Here is a 23102-nt window from a genome sequence, read left to right on the forward strand (position 1 = left end):
CCAGATCATCTAAATAGGTTTGAAGTTATTTACACACTGGAAGTGCTGCAGAAAACCATTTAACATTACCAGAATGATCACACTTTCTTGACTTGTGGTACCTCAGAAAAAGTGTTCAGTCTGAAAAGTGTCCAAACACTTGCAAGTAGTGTTGTATAAAGTATGCTTGACACTAGGGGCATTGACTTTATTTCTAAAAAAAAAAAGTTAATTAGGAATAGTTTGTACCATTCAGTCTGTCATGAGGATATTTAACTTAGCCAGAACAGGCTGAAGCATCCAGTTCCACATGTGTATAGTATTTGCAGCAGAAAGAGCCTCTCCAGTATAGCAGAATCATGCACAGCTGAAGAGTTGTAGGGAATCGCCAGAACACTAAAACACTTTTACATATCATTATTACCTACTAGCCAAGAAAATTAATATAGTCTCTCCTACATCCACTAAGTTACTGTCATGAAAAACATAAGCATTAATTCGGCAGAAAAATTAAATGCAAGCTGAATCCTACAAGTTATTGTTCTTCCCTTTAGAAAGTCAACATACATGATCTACAGTTGCATACTTGTGTTCTCCTCCCTCAAAATACAGCACAATGTAATAATGAAAGCACAGAAAGGCAACATACCGTCATAGTAGACAATAGCTCCAACAAGCTCGTCTTTGCGTAGCATTGGAAAGAGCTCCAAGGCTCTTGACTTGCTAAGGACATAACTACTTTTCAGACACTGACTTCCTGCCACGAGGTCATATAGTTTTATTCCAAACCAGTAGTATGGCAACTGCCACCATCTGCAGGGGAAAAAAAAAAAAACCACCCATGAAGTGAAATTAAAAAAGGAAAATTTAGAAGTGCATGCACACACTGCTATTGTGACATAGAACATGTTAAGTGACACAGTATGTTGTATTACGCCACTTTTACTTTGTACATAAAAATTCATGGTATCACAATATAATGTAAATGTGCAAGAACTTGTGTATTGTTTGCCTCTGTTTTCAACTGATCTATTCATTGCAGTTAGTTAAGCAGATTCAAGGCTTTGTGATCTTAATTCTGGAATAAACAAACTGACTTTTTGTACTTCAGTGTAAGGTGACATATTAAAGCTATGTGTTGAAGGAAGAATTGGGCTGTAAGTGCAAGCTGAAAGGGTTCCTCAAACGCACACCTTGACCAATGCCTCCTGCACAAACAGGACCAAAAAACTGCAGTGAATCGCTGACCTACATGAGCTCCAGCTATTACAAGCCCTTTCTACTAAGGCAGGAATAAAGCCATACATTAAGATCCTTCAGCAAAAACTCCCTGCTCTAAGTAGCCTGTTAATAGTGGGTAACTGTTCTTAAAACCTAAAAACATACCCCAAATCACTTAAAGTCTCTTTCTCATATGAGAAGCAAACTGTTTTCTCAACACCAAACTGTCACGTACTGTGGAAGGTAAATGCACTGAATTATTGCACTGAACACTGGTAGTTGTAAGGACTAAACAGCACATTGCTAAGCACACTATGATAGCATGTGTTGAAGACACAGATGCACTGGAAAGAATAGCAAGTAACATGCTGGGAATGAGAGTTCATTCCAGCTGCAAACTCCCCTCCGCTGGAGTGGCAGAAGTGCACTGAAAAGCTGAAGTCCGCGATGTGTTCCTAGACAGCTGGTTGGTGCCATAAGAGAATTCCATGCTTCTACAATACAGCAACATCTCACCTCCTGGAGGACAAAAACCTGACTTGTGGGAGGTTTAAAGACATGCTTGGAAAGATGCACCTGAAAACCTCTCCAAGGAAATAGCTTGCTTGTCAAAAGCAATGGTAAAGGGGAGATATTATAGCAGAGCTTACTTGTAAACAGGTAGCATTATTGGCAAAGGAGCTGATAGGTGAGGAGCAATTTCAAGAAGATTTGCACGCTCTTCAAGTGCTTCTTTCACCATTTTGTACTGAAAAACAGAAGTGTACATGTAAATCCCACGTTACTCGATTTTGTCTCCATGTGCAACATTAAGCAAACTGTTTATCAAAGCAAATACCTCACCTAATTTTTACTGTTCTTTCAAAAAACACACTGAGATTTACTAAAAAATTCAAAAGTTAAGGAAAATGTGTCCCAAGAAAATTAAGTTTAACTAGTTTCATTTGGGTATCTTGGCAGGTCAGTCGAATAATTTTTCATTTGAATGTAAAGCGCAACAAACTGTGTTATTCCTAACTATGGGCAGGAGGCACTTAAGGAGGGTTAGAACTGATATGGTATAGCTTCTGTGCCGATTCCCACAATTAAATCCCATACTAACTCCGAGTTGCAAATGCAGAAGTGTTCTTCTCCAAATCAATCAATACAAATCAATACGAAGTTGTTCTTTGGCAAAAAAGAAGGTTGATTTCTATAGCTGAATAACTACATGTTTAATACATTTTTTCCATGAGAAGTCACCATTTCCATAGCAGTATTGTAACCATTAAAACATACTTCAAGTTAGAGAGGTTTCAATGAGAAGACAAATCAATTTCTCAAAACAAGAATATCACACTTCCACCAACACAAGAATACATAAAAGCATTGATATATAATCACTCATCTACCATATTTTCCTTCGCCATGCCAAAATAAACAAGAATACCACTCCCTCAAATTCTGATCATGACAGGTAGGAAACTCTTTTTATGCTGAAGTCAGCTCTGTCTCTGCCTTCCCCAAAATATACAGAGTCTACACTGTACGGCAATTAGACTGCCCATAAAAGAATTTAGCAAAAGGCAGCAGCACCGATTTCCCTAGTCTGGAAAGCTCAACTAGAGAAGACATTTTCTGTGGAATACAACAGTCAAGTATTGAAAAAAATAAGAAGGAGACTCGGATATAATTGGGACAGGGGAAGTTTCTACTAGCAATTTTTGCTTAACAACCAGCATAAACAATTACCTGCTCAAAATCCAACTTCATGATGGCCTTCTGAAGATACCTCACTCCACCATGGATCAATTTAGTACTCCTGCTGCTCGTCCCTGATGAGAAATCATCTCTTTCTAGAAGGGCTGTTTTTAGTCCTGTGTTACCAGAAAACCAAATTAACTTCTTAAATTACACAATTTGTATGTAATTCATTAAAGACACTTCTCTAGGGTAGAGACAATCACAAGAAAAATTACTCTATACATGGATAAATTTGTATTCAAAGTGCAGTGCACTGTCTATATTGTAATGAAAAATTTTAGCCTCCTTCCTAAGGGAAAAGTCAAAACAGAACTTAAACAGAAGCACATTAAAACCTTTCACAATAGAAAGGCATTACAGTACATTATAGGGGCCACGCTCCCTCAAGCAAATTATAGTTTGTATTCATGGCAGGAACAGAATATTTTCATGAATACTTTTAACTCTTTGCAGCAGAGAGCTCTAAACTACACTAACAATTTAAACAGCATACCAGAGAGGCAGACAACTGGCATCTTTGTCTGCTTACTTACAGTCTGATTAAGAGGTGCCCAAAAAACAGCAGAGCGCCAGCCATGGGCATGCTCACCGCTCAGGGAGAGCTCACCAGAGACATATATAGCACACGTATATAGAATTCTGCTATAGGCATGAAATTGATAATTGAGGCTTAATACAAAATATTGTAGCTTACCTAGGAAGTATAGCAAAGGGAAAAAGTAAGTTCATGTACTTACTTACTGTGCAGATACTACAGTGCTCACACAGCACAGACATCCCCCTTTTACACACCACATATGCAAAGGGCATGCACACAAAACATTTGCTACAAGACATGACTAAGTATTTCAGAAAAACATTTACTCGAAAATGTGCATGCATGTTCCCTGACACCGGCAAGCATTGACAGTCTGACTAGCACAAGGAAGGGATAACCACGTGGCTCACAGACGGTCACACAAAGTGCTGTACAATGAATGTTAAAATGTTTATTCTAACAAACACTTGGAACAAGGTTGGCACGTTTGTTGCACAAGTTGTGTTCCCAGTTACCCTGAGAGCCAGGAAAAAGCTTTCCATGGGTGAAGGCACACCACTTCACAGGGAAGTCACTATGAAACCATATCCCAATGCTGTCTACAGTACATCCCTTGTACAAGAGAAATGCTGGCATCTTCTTCATGAAGGATACCGACATCGGGTTATGTGATGGAAGTTAGGTGAAAGGAAAAGTTGCAGAAAACTGATGCCTTTTAGTGATAAGATACAGGCAACAGCCTGGACACATCCTTTGGCACATATCTACATGAAAACCACCACTGACTTCCAACACCCAGCATAAGTAAACCCAACCAAGATGAGCACCACAGGACAAGTATATGGCCATCTTCAGTGTATAAACATATGTGGAAGGACTTCTTACAGAAGTCCACATAACAGACCCCTTCCATCACTGGCAGAATTTTAAAGTTCGGCAGGCAAGGCAAAAAGTAAATTAAATTCAGTGACATTGCTACCAAAACCAACAGCAACAACATAACAAGGCATAGCCAAGGAGAAGAGCACCAGAAGTTATCCCTTGGGTCTTTCCTTCACGCTCTTTGGGGGGTGCTTTATCTTATTGGTTGGTGAACATACATTTTAACATCTGTTGGTCTACCAAAACTTTTATGTCCTTAAAAAAAAACAAAGCAATTATTACTAGTAACTTCCAAAGATCAGAGTAATTTATTTTTGTCAAATGTGACTGAAGATTAATAGATACAATCAGAAATAATTTGGCTAAGATATATCAAACACATGAAAAGCAAAATTTGTTGTTAAGCGAAGCAAACATAACAAAAGAGCAAGTTCCATGAATGAACATCAACAATACACAATTCATTAACAAAATGCCTAGGAATATTTCACACTTCAGAAATCTACTGATATAATCAGAATATCTAGTAAAAAGATAAACATAGATTACCTATAATGACTTCGTGTGCTTTACAACTGCATTTTCTACCACAACATAGCAGAGAGAGAAGTGAAAAGATCCCGTTATCTTTAATAATACAGGAAAAAAAAATAATAACCAGATTTGAGTTTCTATGCATCTACCAATGGTGAAGACCTTACTGCTTTATCCATTTCAAAATTATCACACCTTCTGGACAAGTATTTTCCAAATCAAACTACAAAACACTCCTGGAGTCAGCTTTTGCCTCTTAATTCTGAGGTGTATCCACAGCTTAAAGAACCTGAAGAACTTTAATGGCTATCTACTATGCCTTATATTCCATACCAAAGACAATCTTTTCTCACAAATCTTTTACACAGGTTTTTGGCTAAAAATATGATATTCTGGGGGCATATAGCATCTTAATAGAACAGGAGTTGATGCTACAGCCTCTCCCACAGAAACACTACCCATGCATTCTTATCTCTGTATCTGAAGATCTATTTTCACTAAATTTGTAAAATGATACATTCCCTTTGAGAACTGCCAAATTTGATTGAACCTATTGGCCAATTTCAAGGTTACTGTGTGAGGTGGATGACACAGAGTGGTCATTAGCATCCTGCTTCTTCACTCCCGGAACAGAGTTTTTCACACATCTGACCAACTGCATGAGCTATTGGGCAACATCTGCACATCTACTGAGCCACAACTGACTGTCACCATACAAATTCTCATCCTCCTGTGGAAGTCAGGTAAAAAGCATTAGCTTAAACTCATTTTACCTTAGGCTTTCCCCAAGTTAAGGCTACGCAATAAAGTTAACATCAGTTCTGCTGCTTCTAGTAGCTTCTTAAACCAGTTAATCCCCCAAAAGAGGGGATATCTGAGTAGAGAACTACTGTATGTACCTTCAGACTGAATGGTGGTAGTCCCTCTAACTGAAAATCCAAAGAGACTTCTCCAAACCCTCAATACACTAAGCAGCTACAATGCAATAGCAGAAGTTGTAGATATCTCATGTTACAAGAAATATGAGCTGGAGAGCCACTGTGCCTCATCTAGAATTCATGCTTGGCCCTTTCAAAGTAACTGCTAAAAGTGCTGTGCAAGTCTTGTCTTCTCTTTGCTGCAGATACTCTCCTGCACAAACAATTGAAATGTGACTACAGATAAACCCACCAAGTAAGGAATAACAGAGCATGAGAAGTCCCATCCAGGAACATCCAATCCAGCAAAAAGGTTTGTTAGACAACTGCATACAAGCGCCTAGACAATAAAGACTGCTGAAACAACAAAATGCAACATTTTTTTCTTCAAGTTCATTTTACCTTTTGAGAACAGAAGGAAGTCTTATAACCAGGCATTCAGAGCACACCTCTATTTTAAAGTACTTTTGAAAAGCCAATCTGATAAATTTACTATAAACCATGTAATCCAAAAATAAAAATGCAATTAAATTGTCAAGCCTTACCTCTAGTGACTGCATCTAAAGCACAGCCACATCCTGTTGCTCCTCCACCTATAACAAGGATATCAAATTCACTTGTGGTTTGCAGGGCCAAAATTTGTTGTTCCCTTGTAGGGAAATGGTTCTTTATTGGAACAGTCACAGCTTCTGCAGCTTGAACATGCACAAAGGCACCCTACAAAGATTAACCACAATACATGAGGTTCTGTATTTATTGTGTATATGCACACACAGCCAAATCACAGTATTTTCTATAACCATAAAGGTAAACTCAAATATTCCCAGTCACTTTACCTATATTTAATAATAGTATTGTAACAAAACATTATGGAGCGACAAACAGTACTAAAACCATAAAGCATTAGCACACATTCACTTAATCTTGCCTACTTCAATATAATGCAGTACTCTAGTGCTACCACCTATACATTTCTAGGAATAGCCTTCTGCTATGTCAAATGTTACAGGATGCTCAGAAGTATTTTCATAAACAGATATATGGTTAGGCTCTCAGCTCTCTACCAAAAAAATCCAAAGCAAAAAGACTTAAAAGATGAATGTACATTTTTATATTTTTAAATTAATTAAAAAATATACAGTAGCATTAATATAAGCTCAAATTTGATGAGGCTAATGAGACTATGTGGTTTACTGTCAAATATAGCATACTAAAACACCACAGAAACACTATTTCCATATCCTTTTTTAAAAATCCTATAAGCAAAGCAATTCATATCCTAAAGCACACTAAAATACAACTTTTTTAAAAAAATTACAAAACTTAATGATGTGGCAGTTTCCAGACAAGTTCAGATTTTACTGGAATGGCTTTGCGAATCTCCCTGCTACTCTACCTAATATTCCATGAGGCAGTGCTGCTCTCCATTTAGTGGCTGTGATGAGAAAGTCGCCTTGCTCAGTCAACTAATATGGACCATGGTTTAAATTTTAAGGTTTTAACCAGTTTCTGAAGGATCTCTTCAGTTAACATTAAATTAAACTGAATTCTGAAAACCTTTAGTGTCACAGGAATCCCCAAACTCTATTACTGGTCACATACTTCATAATAATAATGTTTTGAGTGCCATCACTGTGGGTTCATATTCATCACACTGATTTTATATAGAATGGGCTGTAGGCAGATATAGTTATTCAGACAGTTAAATAGGGTACAAGACCACAAAAGTCATGCTTGCTTTCTCTCTGCTTTCAGCTCTAGCTTTGCTTTTTGTTCCAGCTCTTTTCCTCCCAAATTATCTTCACCATTGTCCCTCATTCTGCACAAAACTAGTCAGTGAATTTCTCTGACCACTACTTTTACAGACCCAAAGGACCCAGCTTTTCCACAACAGAGTAATCACTTGTACATAAGCATACCTAGCAGACAAAGCACCTGCATTTCCAATATAAGAAGGGGAAGTGAGGTACTGGCCACCGAGCCAGAACATCCTAGCTCGGCAGTAGAGCTCCCACAACCTTCAGAACATCATTTGAGCCATCTCTTTCAGAAATAACCAGATTTTAGTGCTCTGAATTTCGTTTCATCGAGAGAAGTACTTTTATTGGTACCTAGCACTTCCAAAGGAAATGTTTTAACCACTACTGATTTGAAATACATTATGTGAAAACAAATAAAGGCCTACACTACACAGATGAGCAAACCAGGACAGAAGAACTAATTGGCCAATTCAGAATGGATCAAAATAGACAAACAGGAAATTAAGAATTAACATTTTCAGAGTTTCCTGAAAATTATAAACACTTTTGACACAGGAAAAACCTATAGTCTAAGATCTGGGCATAAACCAGTCTTTAGTTCAAACGGCAGACTTAAACGGGTGTAAAATAGCTTCCAGATCTCCCACACAGGAAAAACTAAACTAATTAAATTCAAGTGACAAAACACAAAATACTACTTTCTTCTATCATCTAGAAGAATTTGTCTAATCTCTTTCCATCCACTGCTTACAATGTGCAAGGAAGGTCTCATGTAAGTTTTTATTTCGCAGAATCATTAGGGTTGGAAAAGACCGTTAAGATCATCGAGTCCAACCGTCAACCCAACACCACCATGCCCACTAAACCATGTCCCAAAGTGCCACATCCACAAGTTTTTTGAACACTTCCAGTGATGGTGACTCCACCGCCTCCCTGGGCAGCCTGTGCCAATGCTCGACCACTCCTTCTGTAAAGAAATTTTTCCTAATATCCAATCTAAACCTTCCCTGGTGCTCCTTGAATAAACTGAACTAGGCAAGTTTTTTAATTTAATTAAAAAATATACAGTAGCATTAATATAAGCTCAAATTTGATGAGGCTAATGAGACTATGTGGTTTACTGTCAAATATAGTAATAATATATAGTCAAATAATAATATATAGTCAAATATAGTAATAATACTGTATATAGTAACAATACTGTATATAGTAACAAATATGTAACTGTATTGCTTATTCCATTGTTAACAGGGAATTACAGTTCCCACAGAAATAGCTCCTAAGCCTAGTCTCACGCTGCAAACACACCACCACAGCACCGTTCACCCTGCCTCAGTGTTTTATCATTACTCAGCCCACATGTTGAGTTTCCCAGACAGACGTTCCTAGATCACTACAGTTAGGAAAAGCTCTCTGCAAATATAAGCCACCTCCAGGTTTTAGGAGCTCCAGCCACTTTCCCTGGCAATCAATGATGAGGGAATATACACCTGCCAGATTAAAATAGCTTGACTGACAGAAGGTAACTCAGTCACTATCTGTTCACATGCGCAGCTGAATGGGTTTCCATGACTCGCTACGCAAATGGTGTAGCTCCTCTTTAGCAAGCAATTCACTGGCTGTGGTAGAAGTCTGTAAGCAGACCTTGTGAGAAAGGTAAAAGCTATTCTTGCAACGTGTCCACTGTAAATTAACAGCCAATACAGCCACGCACAAGAAGCCTGAACTCAGATTATATGGTGCATACAACCTAAATATTTTTGTTCAAAGTTATTTACTCATTCTTCAGAAGCATTAAGATTCAAATGCGTTATTTCTCAATGTTCCTATCACTACTATACAACTGAAAATAAAATCTAATAACTAGTAGCCATGTCTAAAGGAAGTGGATATTCAAAAGATAATTAATGATTATAATCATTAATGATTAAGGATTATATTCACCACAATGCAAGTAGTTCATGCAAATTACTTAGGATAGCAGCAGCCACTTTCATTGCACGTGTGTTACAATTCAATCACCATCAATAAGGCAAGCTGGCCTCAAGAAAGAGTGCTTCACTTCATATTAAGGATTTGTACCTTCCCCAAAAGAAATTGAAAATTAAGATTTAAAACAACGAAAATTTGTCAAATTGTGACTCAAGCTATAGCATTACCACTGATTTTTCCCAAGCACAGTGCTTGTGGTTTCCACTGGGGTGACCTCCAGCCTGGCCAGCCCCAGACCCTGGCCCAGCAGCAAGCGACTGGGCACGGGCTCACCTCCAGGCACCTGAGCAGCCACATTAAGCATTCAACCGACTGTGGCCCAGGCTTAGTCACAAACTACAAATGCACAGTAATGAAAGGTCTTCTACTTCGAGGCTTGTTTAAACCCACCGCAACCCTCAAATAGACACATACATGCCGCCAGCCCCCGGAGTTCAAGGAGTTATGACAAACACACGGACAGTGGCGAGGTTGAGTCAAAGTGCAGCAGACAGGTCAATCTTGATGAGCCTCGCAATTAGTCTCCCCTTGCTCTCACATGTCTACATACTAACACATAGCAGCTGGCAAAGATCACCAGATGAGGTACAAACTTTTGGCACTTCAGAGAAATTCAGCTTCCACATTATTCTTCTGGCCAATGAATTCTGTACATTCCCACCCGCTTTCACCTCTTGCTCCGCTCTCTCCCCAGACTACTCATCTCTAGCAGTGCTAAAAACTTTTATATCCCCCAAAGTACAGTGGAAACTTTTATATCCCTGGAGTATGGTACACTGATGCAGTTCCAGAACATGTTCTCCCAGGGAGCAATGGGCACAAGGAGAGAGACACTGAGAGGATCCAGCCATTCCTGTCTTCACCCCTTCCTCTGTGGCTGTAAAGACAACCCTCCTGCCTCTGTGCTTCTGCAGAGCTTTGCTGTGACCCCTCTGACTGCCTCCAGCAGCAGCTCTGCACTGCTTCCCCTCCTGAAAGGGGATGAGAAAGCAGCACATGAAAGGTTTTTCCTCCTCGAATACCTGAAAACTGTGACAACGCTGCAGCTTTCTGGGTTGCATAGCAAGTGGAAGTGTCTGGCTTCCTACACGGTCTCTGTTTTTCCCTCGGTAAGCTGTGGCATTAAGCATGCTTTTTAGCACTGTACCATAACAGTGGGCACAGGCAGCCAGCTGATGCTAATTTCCCACCTCCCCTAAGCATCACCCTGTGACTTGGAGACAACAGCAACCAGAATGAAACTGTGAAGATGAAAACCACCCGGGGCTTAGTCTTGCATGTGTTTCAGTTGATCAAGTTCAGCTACATACGCTCAACTTTCTTAAACTTTAAAAAAGTGAAAATCCCCATCTCAAAATTAGTTCTGCACTATCTGTCCAGACATGCCTTCTTCAGCAAAAGAAGTGACTATTTTCAAAGTGTACAACTTAAGTTTGGGAAAATAAGAGGATACAAGAACAACAAAATTCGGAGTTCAAGAAGTATTAACATAATTCGGTTTTGACTATATTTTTTGGTTTGTTTTTAAATGCATTATGTCAACAACTGGCTTGCAGTAAGACATCGACCAGAGTCCCAAGCAGCTAGCGACTGGTATAGCAAGAGCCTCGAGATTAGCACTGAAATATAAGGAAAGTGATTAGCGCACTAGGAGTTGATATAGATATGATTCATCTTGCTGTCAATTAAATGTGAGAGTGAAGAAAAGCTGCATACAGGGATTCCATCTGCAATAACGTGATTAGTTCGGCAGTGAACAAGTATGTTTACTGAAATAAGCAATTGCTGTTTATATCTACAATTTCTCAGGCAAGAGTTCCTTGAATGGTTTTGATTACACTCTTAGTGAGAGGAAATTTAGTTTGGCAGTTTGAATTCAATCATGAAGTTATAAAGTGATCTAGTAATCCATAAGCAAGCATTCTTGTTAATTTGCTAATGTAAATCCCCAGGTAGGTTTGCAGAATCAAATTCGTCATCCTTATTCATTTAAAACACCCCAAACAAACAATTAAAAAAAAAAAAAAAACAAAAGCAGGCCCTGATGCATTAGCATATTACCACACGCTACTGCATTCACCTTGATGAGTGATTCCTACTGACCAACTTACACACCAGAAAGAGAGCAGGATTGCCTGGTGGGCTTAGTTAGGAAAAGACAGCAATCTCTTACAACTCCAAAACAAAGCAGTGCTTTTTCCGTTAATGATTACAGGGAGGGCGGAAAAAATAAAATATGTAAAATTATCAGTGGACTCCAATTCAAACATGGCACATCAAAGTATACCCACATTATATGTAGTACTAGTCCACTTGTCTCGGTGCATTAAAATAAAGGCACAAAAAGCAAGAATGCAGCAATTCAGGCAGCATGTACAAGAAGCAAGAGAAACTGGTATTTCCATTTCTCTATCACCATTATTGTTAGAAGGCCTGGCAAAACAGTTAGCAAAGGCTGGCTGTATCACTTTTGCCATTCAGGTATCTGAATATTTGAGGCCAAATCAATCAATTATGTACATGGCCTGTGTATTTAATGTCTCAGAGGGGTCCAACTTCATCTCAGATGCAATTCTTTTCAGGAGCTCGTGATTGATAGTCAATGGATTGGTAGCACGTGGATTTGAGAGTTCCTGCACTGTTTAAGATGAAATTCATTTACAGTGGTAGCACTGAAAAAAACATATGTAAGTGTCTACGCACACTTTTGCTTTAGCCAAAAACAGTTTAGGAGGGACTAGTTTCTTCAGACCTCTGCACTACCTGCTGTGAAGAGTTCCCCAATTGTCTCCTTTTCTCTGGAAAAGGGCTTTTTAATCTAACCAAAAGCCTCCTTGTCAGACTTACGCATTTGCCCTCAACAGCCTAAGTCAGTAAGGCTGCACAGAAACCTCGACCCGCTTCCTTAAGGGTAATGGTTATTCAACATGAAAGAACCACTCCTGTGTGTTTGCTGAAAGAGGTTTTGCTTGAATTAGTGTCATTCCTACTTATTCCTTTACACATAGCACTAAGCTAACCCAGCTTATTAATTCAGTAAATATCCCAGTGATCAGGTTACCATAAAAGACACAGAAGTGCAATATTTAAAAAAAACAACACACAATAAGGGCAATTTACTAAACTGCTTGTACGCCTGCATATGCCATTCGTAGATACGTATTCTAAGGTTATATCGCCTCAGTTGCTGTTGCAGAAATGTGGTCAGCACATGTGTGTACAGAAAAATAAGTTGGGATAAAAATCTTGAAAACCAGGACAGATCTGAATCAGAGGAGCGTTTTATTTCCAAGCCGTAAACACTTACAGCTGTTTACATACAGACAAGGTTAATCATGCTAACTGTGCCATTCTCCTCACAGTCAGGCTTCGACACTCAAATCTAGCACAGACAACTTAAATTGCAACATCGGAAATTGCCAGTACTCATCCCTTTTAGTAGGCAAACCACTCGCTAGTATGCCTGACAAACCAACCCAAAGGGCCTCCCACCCATTCTCAAGGGCCAGAACTTTCCCACCCTTCAGCTTCTCCCACGGAATTACCAGGACAGCCAAGTCTCACAGAAGCACCAAACACCAGCTGAGTGAACATGAAAAACAAAGAAAGATAGATCAACTAGACTGTGTGTTCAGGATTATCAGCCAGCCGAGGCCTTTATCCTGTAACTGGGTGCCTCTAATTCCAGGATGCTAGCCACAGCACAGACATGCAGTCATTGAGTGAAGCAGTACAGTCAAGGGTAAAAAAACTGAGCATTTTATTTCTGTCTTATTATGTGATGGATTCTGTTCTTGAAATAACAACAGATCTCCTACAATGTGTAGCCAATTAGTGCACATCTTGGGGCAATATCCTTCACTGGCAAAGGAAGACAAGATCTTTGCCCTAGTATATATTTGATTGGCAGACATTATTAAAGAGAGGACATTTGGGCTGAGGGACATGCCCACAGCTTAGATATGTCAACACAGCAAATGGACTGTCCTTCTTTGTGTCAATCCCTCCAGTTATGTTCCACCTGCTGCCCTATATTAGGTGTTTAAAGCAGCAGCTTTAAGGGACACCACGTGGGAAATGTGCAAGTTAGTACAACATGAAAACAACATGCTGTTCACTTGACAGATCCATTTGCTTACACATATGCTGGAAATTTTCAGATCCTTTGTAGACTGATCCTACACAATAGGTTTAGAAATCGGGGAACAAGCAGTTATTTCGTTTTGACACCACGATCACCTTCTGTGAAACTTTGGGTTTTAATCTGCCTCTGGAAATTCATAATGGCCATCCATTCCCAGAAAAATGGGAATTCCCCCAAATTCTGCATATACAAGAAGTGAGCTATCCAGATCACTTTTCCCTTCCAACTCCTTCTCTTATTTAACAGTCCTAAAATTTGAAGCTGCCATTTCTTACCGTAATAAAGCCAGATTGTAAAAGTCTAGAGAGAGTTAGAAACAGTATTATCAGCTAGGTGCAAGACAGGCAGCCCAATGGGAAGCTCACTTTAAATGCTAGGTTTTATTTTCTGCAACAGTATCTGAAGCCATAAGGATTCTGGCTTATCCACTTTCCAACTAGGTTCCCCAGAAATGAATCATCTCATTTCCTTTACCAATACCGCAGCTGCTATTCCTCCTCCTCCCCATAGAAACAGCCAGAAGATTCAGATTATCATTTATTCAGACGTAATACACGCCTTCATGGCGCTCAGTGAAGACCATCTCCCATCACCCACTGTTTTACCTTCAACTAAACCATTAAGATCCACTTCTGTTCCTATTTTCAGTTTGCCCAATTTGAATGGCAACTTATAGTAAATGTGTGGTAACCAGAGCAGTTCACAGAGTAACAGCCTGTCTAGATAAAGAGCTGACTGATTACATTTCTAAGGTGAGAAGCAGAAAACACCACACAATGAGGCCCTGCTCACCTAGCTGCTCAGACTGATACCATCTCAAAGGAAAGAGGAGGTAGTTCACAGAATCACACAACAGTTTGTGTTGGAAGGGACCTTGGAGATCATCTAGTTCCAACCCCCCTGCAGTGAGCAGGGACACCTTCCACTACACCAGGTTGCTCAGAGCCCCGTCCAACCTGGCCTTGAACACTACCAGGGATGGGGCATCCACTACTTCTCTGGGCAACCTGTTTCAGGGCCTCACCACCCTCATAGTGACAAATTTCCTCCTGCTATCAAACCTAAATTTACCCTCTTTCAGTTTAAAGCCATTACCCCTTGTCCTATCACTACATGCCCTTGTAAAAAGTCCCTCTTCAGCTTTCTTGTAGGACTCCTTTAAGGGCTGGCAGCTGCAATAAGGTCTCCCTGAAGCCTTCTCTGCTCCAGGCTGAACACCTCCAACTCTCTCAGCCTGTCCTCACAGGAGAGGGGTTCCATCTCCCTGAGCATTTTTGTGGCCTCCTCTGGACCCTCTCCAACAGGTCCATGTCTCTCCTGTGCTGAGGGCTCCAGAGCTGGACACAGCACTGCAGGTGGGGTCTCACTAAAGCGGAGTAGAGGGGCAGAATCACCTCCCTCGACCTGCTGGCCACACTGCTTTAGATATGGCTCAGGATACAGTTGGCTTTCTGGGCTGCGAGCGCACGCTGCCAGCTCACGTTGAGCTTCTCATCAGCCAACATCCCCAAGTACTTCTCCTCAGGGGCTGCTCCCAATCTATTCTCTGCACAGCCTGTATTTGTTTGGGATTGCCCCGACCCATGTGTAGGACCTTGCACTTGGCCTTGTTGACCTTCATGAGGTTTGCATGGGCCCACCTCTCAAGGCTGTCAAGGTCCCTCTTGTTCCTCAGGCTTAAGCTTTTCCAAACCCAGACTTGAAACAAGTCAGGCCAGAGCTCTGATGACACCTACTTCAATCATTTTACAGAACACTGACTGCAAATATTTTTGGCCAAATGCAGGGTGCCATACTCACAGCCCACATTTAACACAAGATCAGAAGACATGTTCCCTTATACGTACCTAATAGCCCAGACATGGTTATTTTATAAAACTCTAAAGCACAGCACAACTGCATTAAAACAAGGGGCATTTATCTGCTTTCAGACAAAGAGCAGTTGTTGATCCACACCAGCTCTGCTTAAAACCAATCCACAATTCATGATCCTTTTACTGATTTGTCCTTGGCTTGTGCATCAAGAAGAGAGTTAAAAAGCATGGCAACTCTGACTCTGCTGAGGAGCAGATATGTCAATGAAATCTATTTTCTACAATGGCAAGAATCAATATGCAAACTGACACCAGTATCTACTGCACCTCTTTTTGCTACCACTACTTTACTTTAACAGTAAGTCTCCAACGTCGTCCTTCACTGCTCAGGGAATTTCTTCTGTGTATGTGTGTGCCTTAGTTACCTGGAAGACAGTACTGAACTGTGCCTCAAGCTTACCCACATCCAGGTTCTGCCCACCCAGGCAGAGGCCAATGCCCACCAGAAACACCAGCAGCCTCACCATTGACTTCTTCGGCACAGATCCTATCCTCAAACAGTTTTCAGCTTTTTGAACTGAATGAGAGCTGGCACCATGACTGTTCTGAAGCACAGATTTTCAGAGGTAGTGCTAATGGTTTCACTTCAAGCTTGTGAGTTTGAAAATACTGTCCAAACTGTACTTAGTGTTTATACTTCAATCGGTACTTTCCACGCCTCCTGCAACTAACTAAAATTCCTAGTGGTACACAAAGGTCATTTTTTAAACATGAAAAATGATTTACAAGAATCACACTTCCCCACTGGTTAAAGACCTACAAAAGTGAAACATCATTTAATGCCATCCTCCAGATTAGCACCTACGAAATCAAGCTGAGAGGCTCTTGGCATTCCTTTCCAAACAAAACTATTCGTATAAGCCTAACATACGCTCAAACAGATTTTAAGTTTCATATTTTATCAGAAATCATAATTAATACTTACGTGTTTGTTTCTATACTGAGAAAATTGAGAGAGGCCAAAAACTGTTGCTATGGCACCTCCTCCAATGAGAGCAGTTCCTTTCACTGCCTTCTGAAATGCCATTTTTTACTGTAAGAAAAGAAGATAAAAATTAATAAGCAGTTTTACCATGTTAGAATCTAGGCTACACAGAATAGACCATTTGTAGAAACTAATGACAATGTTGTGACAAGTTGACGCTTAGGGTAGCGATATATTAATTAGCAATTTTCATTGCCACATTAATAACTTCTAAACAAAGTCTAGACAGAGGCAAGCCAGAGTGCTCTGGTAATTGCTGCGAAAGCTGAATGACAAAAGAGTAGCTAGATATACGAGTAGATATGTACACCACCCCCCTTTTAAACTCTAAGTACTCATGTGTGTGACAAGTGCTTACAATACCATGGCAAAAGCAGAACAAGAACACCCTGTCATCAGCCAGATGGCCACCAAATCCTTATCACAACAGAAGAGCTGATCTGCTTGACAAGATCACCTTTAGCTACCCTCCCATCCCATCAAACTATTTCTGCTGTCACACTTGCCTAACAGCACTCCATCTCGCTTCCCAGCCAGGAATTATGATCCCTGTATTCACTGTATACGAGCAAAGCTTGTCCTACCCAGGAACGGTGGAGAAGCAATGTGCTGATAGTCAGGAAGCAGGTCCTTCAGTGGGAAGCAGCAGCAGTGACAGCAGACAAGATTAAGTGACTTGAAAGAAGCGCAGAACTTTATCGTCCAGCTACAGAGGGTTTAAAACTAGCCCTATGTGGGTCAGGCAAATTCTTAAAAGACCCAGTGTTCGGATACTGAATGAAAAATTTGCATGGCACTGACCTGAATCTTAAGCAGGCACAACCAATCCATCTTCCCAGGACCGTGGCAGCTCCCGTCACATTACAAACAACATACATCAAGTCTGAAGGACTCCCATCAGTGCTCCAAGCCCTCTGGTTATGAGGACATCTTTGTCCAAGCCCCAGACTCACCCAGCAGACTCCATACTTAGCACCGTTAAGGCTTAAAGCAAAAGCAGGCATTGTGTAGAGCCCCGTGCCAACACCCGAACAGCAGCAGACTTACAAGATGGCAGAAGTGGCCCCGGGCCAGGAGCAGGGAGCTGCCACAGCTCCCCATCCCAGGGCTGAGCAGGGGGAAGGCCCCAGTAGCCTCACCCAAAGCCTGGCTGGCGGGGCTCAGCCCTTGCCTTGGTCCCCCGGCCTAGCCCCACTGCCCTGGTCTGGCACGGCTCCGGCACGGCGCGGGGCCTTACCGCACGCCTGCTGATCTAGAGGCTTTGCAGCCTCCACAACTGCTGCCCACCCTGTACCAAACACACCAGATGGTTATAAACCATTACTTTTGGCAGTGTACAGCTTTCTTGTCAAGATTTGCAGCAAACTACTTAACAATTAAAGAGTTATTTCTTTGGTCTTATAAATACAATTAAACATTAAATGCTGTATGTTACTATATGTCTGTATACATTTCATCTTTTTTCTCCTATTAGTTCTTCCACCTAGCATAATTGTTCTTTTTTCTTAGAGGAAAATACACCAAACATGTTTAAGACACAAGCCAAACAAGAAAACTTTACTTTTAAGATGGCATAGATCTTAACTTCATTCCCTGCACACTTTCCTTGCAGCACATCCAGTGTGTGGGGAAATTCCACACACAATTATTGTATGCAAACATCTGATGTACAGATGTTGTATGTATGTACTACATGCAAGTGATTATTGTACAGAAGGCAAGACTTGCAGCTTCCCACAAGGTTTTCTGAAGAACAGCACACATGCTTTTAAAGATTCCCACCTTAACAACATCTCATGGTATGTATAGAGAGTATCACATTTTCCATTTATTTCATAGAATCACAGAATAGTTTGGGCTGGAAGGGACCTGTCAAGGCCATCTAGTCCAACCCCCCTGCCATAAGCAGGGACATCTTCAACTCTATCAGGTTGCTCAGAGCCCCGTCCCACCTGACCTGGGATGTCCCCAGGGATGGGGCATCCACCACCTCTCTGGGCAACCTGGGCCAGGGGTTCACCACCCTCACTGTGAAAAATGTCTTCCTTAGGTCTAGTTGAAATCTAACCTCTTTTAGTTTAAAACCATTGCTTCTTGCCCTATCACAACAGGTCCTACTAAAAAGTTTGTCCCTAAACTGTTTTTTTTGTTCACTCTTCAGTCTCAAAAGAGACCAGCTTCTTCTTTCCTCTACAACACGATAGGGAGGAGTAAAAAGGAAAGGCAACAGACAAAAACTTCCCTTGCTATGGGTTTTTTTATCAAAGGAAAGTTACTGTGGAGGCCTGGCCTTGAAAGCTACCGCACCTGCACGGAAACAGGGAGTAAGCATTGAGTCAGATGTCTCGGACCTTGTTGCCAGTAGCAGCGAGCAGCCGCACTACCACCAGTACAGAGGTACGCAGCGCGCCGTGCCAGGGTGCTGGCTATCACAGCCGCCCGGCTGACACGCTGCCGTGGCCACCCCTACACCTCTCCTTACGCTGGCTGCACGGCCTGCGCTTGGCCCTGCGCCGTGGCTGCCTCACTCCGGCTCCCAAGCGGTGCAAGGCTCCTGGTCAGGTTTGCGGTCCGCCGCCCAGCCGCATCGCACGGGCTACCACTGCGGGAGGAAAGCAAGCACCCAGCAGAGGAAGGCTGCCCGCGGCAGGAGACCTGCCGGTGTGCTGCCACAGCCAGCTCATGGGACAGCCACGCGTGCCTGTATCTGCGGAGTCCCTCACCTGTCAGTCTGGCACAAGTCTTGCACGGCAGGTCTGAATCAGACCCTATGCTGTAGGCTTACAGACCTCCCCCAAAGTAAAGAGTAAAAACTAACCGTCAGCTAAACCTTACCACCTTAAATCTGTTGAGGCAACCTTTTGTAATATCACCTCTACATACCTGAAAATGCCTACAGATACTCATGAAGCCGTAACAATACGAAATTCAGTACTGCACAGGAATTAAAACGTGCAGCTGGAAAATTTGCACTGCCATCACCACACTCTTAATTGCCTAAAAAAAAAACCAAAAAAGAACTATGACAACCAACATCAGTTCACATACCATCCATAGCCACACGAAGCATATGGTGATGGTGAATACATACACATCATCCAAGCACTCTGTGTACTACACACTTCTACCATAACGTTTCTTCAGGTCGCTAGAATAACAACTCATCTTTCATATTGCAAACTGGTGGCAGTCTTGAAGTAGTTTCACACACCTTAAGCACCAGCAAAGGAATCACTTCAAATAAGAGTATGAAACCCTTGCAAGTGCCTGTTCTGGGAACACAATATGCTCTAGAATCCAAGGGAGTTGAAAAAGAACAAATTAGCATCTTCCAACAAGCTGGCTTATGCGTCTGCAGAGGTACTGGCTTTCAAGAAAACAAATGGAAGCGTATCCTTACGATGTTTTACCAAGTTCAGTAAGAAAGGGTGATGGCTGAAGCACAAATCCCTACTTACCCCAGTTCAACTAAACTCTTCAAAAGTTCGTTAACTATGAACAAACTGAGAGCCATAGCTCAGCAGCTTGTGTTAGCTGGCAAGCACAGTCGAACAGACTGCTAGCCCAGTGCTGAGCACCTTCCACTGCGCAACAAGGCACCCTCCACCCAAGGGCAAGCCAAGCCTGCGGAGGGGCCGGCTGCAGAAAGAGAGCAACTGAAAGCAAGGCCAACACTAATCCTTGCTTGTCCCTTGGCCTCCTTACACCTTTTCTGAGGTTTCATTCTGAAGACCAGGTACGTACCTACCAGAGTTGAACCATTACATTTTTACTGAGTAGGACTGAATTAGAGCACCACAAGATATACAAACCACTGACTAAAGTCTCAGTGATCATCACCTACACCACTTTACTTCAAAAATGCAGTTTCCCAGACAGCTTTGAATGAAAATGAATGACTTCCAAACAAGGAAATAATGATCTTAGGACTACATGTTCCACTGGGCCTTTTTAACAAGCATTTTATCAATACTTCGGGGGGGGAGAGAAACACACAACTCCCCCCCCCCCCCCCAAAACCTCACACACACACCAACCACGTTTTTAAAACTGAAGAAATTGTGTAGCTATTTGACCTTTACATCTTTAGTTATGGGTTAAAAAACCCTTACTGCATCAACCTAAATGTAAAGTTTCTCACCTTGTGAATCACACTAGAAATATCATTGCATATATGACAAAAAAAAAAAAGGCAGAAATTCCCACCAAGTTGTGTAGTTGCTTCTAAGTTTTGTACAACAATGCTGCACAAAACTTATTAAGGTGATAAAGGGTAATAAACTCAACACTCACCGCAATTCTGAGATAGGCTTATGCTATTTTTCAGTAGTCCAAACTATGTAGTCTTCTGATAACCTTTTTGTTTTTTTTAAAAAAAAAAAAAACAAGCCACAAAAAAACCCTCGACCAGAATATGCTCACGTACTGAATAAAAGCTGTACTGGGCCAGTGCTGGGAAATAAGATAATGACTAATATTATACCTGCTCTTCATGTTCAGAGAGCTACATCTCCTCCATTTCCATCTCCCAACAGGCCTCTACAAATAGCCAGCATAGACCCAAACAGCTTTCAGCAGCTTCAGCTGAAGGAGCTCCTGTGCCATCTCCTCTGTACTTGCCGTCGGTACCAGCAACGTGCCATGCTGACAATACCTTTCATAACCCCCCCACTCCACTGTTGTGCTCCCGTGTGCTGACAGGCAACATTTTGTTATGGGTGCCATAGGTTCTCATTCATTAACTAGAATAACCAGCAGTTCTTCCAGATAAGAAAATTCATTTAAACAAATAGCAAAGACAGCAAAAGTCCCCATGCACCCACAATGCTTACTTTGATCCAGAAAGCTTTGAAGCATCTGTCACCGGCTCTAACACAATACTACAGAGGCAAGCAAACTGCTTTGATTTAACAGTTTCCTAAACCCAACGAACTCTACTGCCAACTGCAAGCAATAAATATTCCTTCATATGTATAAATAAAAGACAGTCAGTGTTCAGAAGTTAAATGATTATCAAAATCAAATGAAAGTTCAACTCAAAATTGGTTTCTTGAAAATTTTGGATAAGATACAAAGCCTTTAGAATGGTGTCTGTTTATCATGGGCTTCTGGCATACTAACCTATTCCACCTTCAAATTTCTGCCAGTGGAACTTTTTACCCTACAGAATCCGGTACAAGCAACACAACACGTGCGGGAGCCTGCAGAGCTCCCCGGCCCCTGAGCGTGCTGACACTCAGCCACAGGCAGTCAGACCTGGGGAGCTGAAACAGCCCCTGCCCGCTTCCACCACCTCCCCTGTGGCTTCCACCCACGAGGCCAGACACCAGCGCGTGCTGGTAACGAGGGGAAGAGAGACCCGAGTGTCTATGTATGCCGGGCTGGAAAGCGGAGCAGTACAGAAGCTGCTTCAAAAGCAGCAAAGGCAATAACTTTGAAAGGGGATCACACTGGACAGCCGAGTGGCACTCACCTCTGTTGTCCCAGTTTAATATCCTGAGAATACAAATGTGGTTGCCCACATACTGTTACAACTTGATCCGACTGCCCCATAGCTTCCTCCCACAAACGAGCGCAGTTTTCCCACTGCACATCTAACACCACGCAGAGAGCTGTGACAAGCCTTTCTACTCACACCGCCCGTTCATGGCAACTCAGCTGACACCAAGGGTGAGCTCCGTGTGCTGCCACAGTGGGCATGAAGGTACAGGCACACAGGGAACGAAGTTCAGGGTCACTCCTGTGGTGGGACCTTACACCAGTCTCACCGGGCATACAGGTGTCTGAACTGCACTAGGTGACACTAAATACGCCACAGTGCCTTTCATCATGAAGGTAACATATATAACATAAAGAAACTGGCAGGCTCAGTGCCCTCTATATAGGAGGGATTTCTAGCCTCGGCCATCAGCTGCCAGAAGGGGCTACCCTCTGCTTGCCCGACAGCCAGCTACCTGGGTCATTAGCTCTACGCAGAGCTGATAGCCAGATTATATGCAATTCTCCAGAGAAAGGAACACTCCCAGGAGACCAGCTGCTCAAATTGCCACATAAATCTTGCTCACCATCGGCAAGAGAAGCTTATTCAGGGACAGAAAGGAAAATACGTTAACATAAGCCACTCCAACGCAAAGCTAGACAGACATCCAAACCTACAGATGGTGCTTTTACACCTAGAACACCTCAATTTCATCCTAGGAACCCACGAGCCCGTATTTGCAAGGTATGAGCAGATTTATCTGGATTAGGCTGAATGGAGTTCAGGGCATTAGCAGGTACTACAGGCAGGCAGAGTCCCTGGCAAAGAGACAGCAGAGATGCGGTACGTACGTGCCAGGCTGCTGCAAGCCATGCCTGAGGCTCTGCCCCAGACTCTTCAGTGGGGCTCTACTCCAGCATACTGCGACTTCTCCCTGCCTAATGCTCCAGCTTCTTTCCAAAAGGAACTGCATTGCATATGGGAAACAGTGCACAACAAGGTCTCCTCTAGGCAGGAGGACAGCTTAAGCGCTGCCCCAGTGTACACACAACCA

General features: G+C 42.0%; 1 protein-coding gene across 2 annotated transcripts in view; it reads right to left on the reverse strand.

The window, feature by feature from the left end:
• Positions 1 to 16611, reverse strand: part of GPD2 (glycerol-3-phosphate dehydrogenase 2) — a gene marked incomplete at both ends in the record, with an annotated part of 47978 nt that extends 31367 nt beyond the window's left edge. Inside the window, 5 exons of one of the 2 annotated variants that reach the window (XM_082001441.1) lie at positions 629 to 792; positions 1851 to 1948; positions 2932 to 3056; positions 6360 to 6531; positions 16513 to 16611. In XM_082001441.1, coding sequence (XP_081857567.1) covers positions 629 to 792; positions 1851 to 1948; positions 2932 to 3056; positions 6360 to 6531; positions 16513 to 16611 — 658 coding nt within the window. Of the gene's footprint in view, positions 1 to 628; positions 793 to 1850; positions 1949 to 2931; positions 3057 to 6359; positions 6532 to 16509 lie in introns of both variants that reach the window. The other variant, XM_082001440.1, reaches the window with a different exon arrangement.
• Positions 16612 to 23102: the final 6491 nt, after the last annotated feature.

Source organism: Phaethon aethereus (assembly GCF_964289735.1).
Source record: "Phaethon aethereus genome assembly, chromosome: 6".
In the NCBI taxonomy this organism is placed as follows: domain Eukaryota; kingdom Metazoa; phylum Chordata; class Aves; order Phaethontiformes; family Phaethontidae; genus Phaethon; species Phaethon aethereus.